The 6912-nt window shown below is 30.8% G+C and overlaps 1 protein-coding gene across 1 annotated transcript; it reads left to right on the forward strand.

Moving 5' to 3' along the window:
- Window positions 1-828: 828 nt before the first annotated feature.
- On the forward strand, window positions 829-2753 carry LOC140451152 (uncharacterized). Its single transcript, XM_072544884.1, is given in 2 exon segments — window positions 829-2200; window positions 2203-2753. Coding segments are annotated over 2 exon segments (1653 nt in total). The 5' UTR covers window positions 829-1098.
- Window positions 2754-6912: the final 4159 nt, after the last annotated feature.

Consider the following 6912-nt stretch of genomic DNA (forward strand, 5'->3'; position numbering starts at 1 on the left):
AAGATAGACAACATAAAAACTTTATTACCATATATACCGCCTCTATATCACCAGTATTATGAATCCCTTCAGCCTGACCAAAATAACGAAGATGGTGAAGCAGAATTGCTGGAGTAACATAATTCTAGTTGGGTCATGTATATCAAAAAGTGTTTTTTTTCTTTTTGTCACAGTATGACAAGCCACATAAAAAAAATATTAATTATGTGTTTTTGAGCATACCAATGCAAATTTTATGTTTCTTTGTAGTTTGTATTATAGATTATTACATACTTGTTTCAATTAAACCAGTCAAATGTAGAATAAATATGTTTCTGATTTTATAATTTTTATTTAAACTTTAACACTGATTTACTCCCGATCACCATTTTGTGGCTTATCATTATATAACAATAAGCCCTTCATATATATATATATATATATATATATATATATATATATATATATATATATATATATATATATATATATATATATATATATATATATATATTTAAACTTTAACACTGATTTACTCCCGATCACCATTTTGTGGCTTATCATTATATAACAATAAGCCCTTCATATATATATATATATATATATATATATATATATATATATATATATATATATATATATATATATATATATATATATATATATATATATATGAAGGGTACAGGCAAAGAAGGTGTTATGTCAATTTTTGCAGAAAATGGGTTTCTGGTCCCCTCTGTTAGCCAGTGACCTAGACTACCATTCTATAAATCAATCACCGCTGTAAACGTGTTCAGTCATGAATAATAACATATTTTAATTTCTCTAGTCAGGCTAAGAAGGGGCAAGTCCGCGCGGTCCCGGCGAACAAAGTGCTTTGTCAGGATGTACACGTAAGCGTCGGCTGATGCTAGTACATCGGCAAATTCCAGCAAATTTAGTAAACAAACGTGTTTTCCTCAGTGAACTTGTGTTTATTACAAAAACTAAGTAATGGAGAGAATTGACCCTGAAATCGTTGATAACGACATTTCGCCTTCAAATAGAAATAGTAAAAAAAGAAAGAAGTATGGAAAATTGAGTGATGTAAATAAGTTATTAAATTTATGAAGCCATACTATGGGTGAGGACTGTAGGTGTAAGAGATTAAAGTGTTTTGAGCGTGTACCAGAAAATGCTAGGAACAAAATCATCCAGAGTTTTAATCTACTCAACTCAGTTGATGAGCAGAATATATATCTGTGTGGTTTGATAACGACCCTTTCAATCAAACAACGAAGACCAAGGCAACAAGAACGAGATGCTCTTCTTCACGATGCTTCCTTCCGGTACCGTGTAAGAGTTGTAGACAATATAAATGGTCATGCTGAAGATGTTGAAATATGTAAAAAGGCATTTATATCTATACATGGAATAGGCCGAAGAAAGTTAGCCGTGCTGCAGCAATCATTAAAACTAACAGGAGATGCACCAAAAGATCGTAGAGGTAAGCACACTAATCGGCCACACAAGCTCTCTATTGAAGCAAAAAGTACGATAAAAAGTCATATTGGATCGTTTAGAGGTCGTAAAAGTCATTACAGTATGCATGATACGGCTAAGGTATACCTACCAGAAGAACTAAATATTAAAAAAATGTTTAATATGTTCTGTGAAAAGTTTCCAAATGAGAATGTGTCATATGAAACTTATAGGACCATTTTTTCAACCGAGTTCAACATATCATTTGGATACCCTAGATCTGACACATGTAGTCAATGCGACGAATATTTAGCTAAGATTAAAAGTCTAGAAGCTGAAAAACTCAATTTATCGCAAACAGAAAATCTGAGGCAAAAACTAGAGGCAGATATAAACCGATTAAACATAGAGAATAAATTACACAAAACGAAAGCAGAACAATTTTATAAAAGAAAGAGGGACGCAAGAACACGTAGCCAGAAGTTGATTTCCACGGAAGCAATCTGCATCGATTTTGCAAAAAATCTTCCGGTTCCGAATATTAGTACGAGTGACGTCTATTATAAAAGGCAGTTGTCTACATATGCATTCAATATCCATGTTTTGTCTACATCACAAAGCATATTTTACATTTATCCCGAAACAGTTGGAAAAAAAGGGAGTGATGATGTCTGCTCTTTGCAACATCATTGTGTATATAATTATCTTAACCCTGAAATTCGTGAACTAGAAATATTCTGCGATTCCTGTGGAGGACAGAACAAAATTACACTATGTTTCGTTTTCTACACTATGTAGTGCATGTAGAAAAAAGACTAGATTTGATTAAGGTTACTTTTCCAATTAGAGGCCATTCGTACATGGAGTGTGATAAAGATTTTGGATTAATAAATCAAAAAACACGAGTGGAACTCCCAGAACAATGGCAGGAAGAATTCCGAATGGCTAGAAAGAAACCCTCTCCTTTTCAAGTAGAAAACGTTAACCAAACGTACTTCAGAACCTGGACAACATTCTTGAGTAGACGTTATAGAGGAACATGTCCATTTCCTTCTAGGCCGATTAGGGAAATGAAAATAGAAAAAGAACATCCAAGGATGATACTTCACCGAGACAGCTACAATGGTGCGTGGGAAACTACTGTTGTTACTGATCCCAAATTTAAAACTAAAATCAAATTAGAAGGCAACCAGTTTGAACTGCCTGATCACTTGTATAAAAGTAAGATACACATTTTTACCTTTGCAATATTTCTGAAGATATTTTGTGGCTCAGCGGCTCAAGACTACTTTAACCAGTTGCCATATTTGTAGAAGACAAACTGATGACCTTTGAGCTTTATGATTATTGCGGTAAGCTAGACAACCTCATCTATATACGAATTGACCCTAATTTTTTTTTGTTCTAGGATGAATAAAGCACTCAATACCTGAAAAATTTTACCACATCCTCTTTTTCATAAGGACGCCTTTAGTTTTATTTACCTACATTTTAAGTTTACTGTTACAATAAAAATATTATGTTTAGTAAGTAGTCTATAATATTAAGTTATTTGACAAAACACCTTTTTGCCCTGTAAAAATTGCAATGTTCTACAAAATGTTTTATTACTTTTTATGCATTTGTATTTTGGCTATTCACATTTAACTGTCTAATAGGTAACATTCCAATACATTATTAAAAAATTTGTCACTTTTTATTTTCCTCTAATAAACAAACACCAGAGAGTCCAAACCTTTAAAACCGTTTTTCTCGAAACTTGTTTTTTTGACATATCACCTTCTTTGCCTGTACCCTTCATATATATATATATATATATATATATATATATATATATATATATATATATATATATATATATATATATATATATATATATATATATATATATATATATATATATATATATATATATATATATATATATATATATATATATATATATATCTTATTGCGTAAGTATGTTATTTAAGTAACAAGCAATACTGTTTTGTTCAATTTCATTGCAAATAACTTTATTCAATAAATTTGGTTTCATTTTTCTCAAATTGGTTTCATTATCACAATTGTGCTAGTTATCTGTGTGCTACTGTATGACACAATTGTGCTAGTCCTTGAATCCTGTCAAATGTCACTTTAAAAATTATGCAAAAAATTTGACTTCCTATTAAGGTATAAACTAACATTATTCTAAAACTCAATATTTAAAATCATTTACATTCGGGAGCGTAAGGGATATATTAACAATATTAGAAAAAAGCATCCTATGTACCATATCTGGATAGATAGATAGTTTATTTGACTGTAAGTGACAAGAAGGTTTACAGCAAGTCAAAACTAAAATTATAAATATCAATTATAAATAATTACAAAGTATAATATAAATCACTATAAAGTCATTACAAAAAAATGAAAACAATACACTAAAAATATTTAAAACATTAAAATACATATAAAACGTACAATATGGAATATTAAAATATATCATAATATAATTTAAATAATATTAAATTTGGTTTATGTTGAAGCTTGGGCATTCACAGATACACTCTGATAATATTCACCTAATGTATAAAGACACATGGTCACTAGGTACTCTTTGACTTGGTTTTTAAAAGCTGTAGTTGAATGAATGTTTTTAAATTTTCGAGGAAGTTGATTATACAGTAGTAAACCAGAGACAGTAGATGAATTCCTACTTATTTCTAAATGTCGATAGGGTACTACAAACTGTCTCTTATTTCTTGTGTTGTGTGAGTGAATATCACTGTTACATAAAAAAGTTCTTTTATTTTTATGAATTAGTATCAATAATTCCAAAATGTAAATTCCATACACTGTTAATATATTTAAATCTCTAAATAGGTTTTTACAAGACCAACCATACGGAACACCTGCAATACATCTGACAATACGCTTTTGGGCCTTAAAAACGTCCTTTATACTAGAAGAGCCACCCCAGACAGTTATACCGTAACTCATTGTCGATTGTACCTCAGCAAAATAAAAAAGACGAAGGTGTTGCAGACTAAGTATTCTACCCAAATTTCTCAATTGATAACATTTAGAATTGAGTTTTTTACATACATTCCAACAATGAGTCTTAAAAGATAAATGAGAGTCGAAAGTCACTCCTAAAAACTTCACATCACTACAACTCAAAATACCCTCACCATTGATGGAAATACTTAAATTAGGTTTAGTAGAATTTGAACGAGATGTAAATGATAAAAATTTAGTTTTGTGAACATTAAACAGGGGCGACTGATTACTGGACCAATCAGAAAAGGTCTTCAGTGTTTTTGTTATTTTATCTTTTAAAAAATTTATGTCTTTATCGCGATATAGCATTGTTGAGTCATCAGCACAAACTGATACAAATGCATTAGACATTACATTTGGTAGTTCATTAATATACAAAATAAATAATATCGGGCCCAATATGGAGCCTTGTGGTACCCCATTCTTATTAACAATCGGATCAGACATTGAAATCTTGCAGTTATTTTTCACTCTAACTATTTGGTGCCGGTCTTTCAGATAGGAACCAAACCAACTATGGGCAACTCCCCTAACACCATATCTGTACAATCTATCGAGGAGTACATCGTGTTGCATAAAATCAAAAGCAAGACTTGAGGTCACAAAAAATGGCAGTTGGATTTTCACTGTTTTCAATAGACATTAAGACTTCCTCATAGAAACTGTTAATGGCTGTGGAAGTAGAAAATTTATTTCTAAATCCATGTTGATGGTCTTTGTGATAATTTGGTTGATATCTAAAAATAATAAAAGTTGTTTTAGCATTGCATATTCAATAATCGTAGATATCACAGATGGAACAGACAATGGTCGAAAATTTGACATTAATTCAGGATCACCTTGTTTTAATACCGGTGAAATGATAGAAGTTTTCAGCAAACTGGAAAAAACGCCAGCATTACAAGAAGCATTTATAATGTGAGCAAGTGGTGTCAAAATATGAGACGCAATTTTCTTAATTACTATACCTGATATTTCATCAAAACCACACGATGGTTTGTTTTTAATTTTATATTTTATTATGTCTAAGATATCTTCCTCTGTTACATATGATAGGAACAAACTATTTTGAAAAAAATCGTTGGAATGCTGAAAATTTAAATCTGATTTAATTATTTTACTAATTATATCTATTGGTGCATCTATAAAGTAATCATTAAATTTGTTAGATATTATATCTGAATCTGTAATCCTAGTATCATCTATTTTTAGACAGATATTTTTGTGATATTTTTGTTTTCCATTAAGTTTATTTATAACAGCCCATGTGGTTTTGTTTTTGTTAGAGGATTCAGAGATTTTGTTAAAATAAAACTGACCCTTTGTGGCCTCAACAAGAACTTTGTGCTGATATTTTTTTTGTCTGTATAGAGTTTTTAGGTCAGGGTATGCCTTACTCAAAATATACAAATCCTACAGACTTTCTGAAGAAGATTTTACTTCTTGTGTGACCCATGTTTTTTTTATTTGGTTTTGGTAATGTTTGGTTTTTCTAATAGGAGAACTAATATTGAAATAGAACTGTAATTTATCATGAAAGGCATTATATTTACTCTCAACATCAGTTGCATGATAAACATCTTGCCATGTTTCTTTACTCAAGAGATTTTTTTTTATTTAAACAAAAATGACCCTGCATCAACTACTAAGAGTTATTAGCAGGGGGTACAAACACAAATTACAAGTATTTAATTTCTTACAATGTATTATATAACTTAAATATATTCTATTAGATACTGTAGAATTTAATGTCTTTCAAATATTTCAGCACTTGGTTGAACTGGCAGCTTAGTAGATCCTTCATGTTGGTAGAGAGGTTATTTTTTCTTCTTTCTTGGGTGTATGTTTTGCATTCTAACAGAATATGTTTCACAGTTATTTGTGTCTTGCAGTTGTGGCAGAAAGGGATGGCTTCTTTATTTATTAAGTGTATATGGGTTGGTATATTATGTCCTATTCGTAGTCGAGTTATTATCACTTGTTCACAACGTTTGAGTGGGAGTGGTAAGGTGGTGCCGACAGTTTCTATGACATCTTTTAATTTGTTGGATGTGGCATTCCAGTTATTCTGCCATAAGTTGGTAATATGTTTTTTAATGGAGGTTATGTGGTCGTTTCTTGTTAGCATGTGTGATACAGGGATGCTTTCATCTAGTGCAGCTTCATTCGCAAGTTGGTCCACTGCTTCGTTTCCCTTGATTCCCACGTGTGATGGCATCCATAAAAAAGTTATTTCTATATTGTTTGTTGATAGTAGTATGAGTTCATTTTTTATTAGCATTATAATTTCATTTGATGGATACAATTGCTGTAAAGCTTTTAGTGTACTTAATGAGTGAGATATTATAATATAATGAGGTGCGGATTTTCTTCTGCAAACTTTCAGTGCCTCTAAAATAGCCAATGCTTCTCCAGTAAATATGCTACAAC

The sequence above is a fragment of the Diabrotica undecimpunctata genome, chromosome 9 (assembly GCF_040954645.1).
Source record: "Diabrotica undecimpunctata isolate CICGRU chromosome 9, icDiaUnde3, whole genome shotgun sequence".
NCBI classification, from domain to species: Eukaryota; Metazoa; Arthropoda; class Insecta; order Coleoptera; family Chrysomelidae; genus Diabrotica; species Diabrotica undecimpunctata.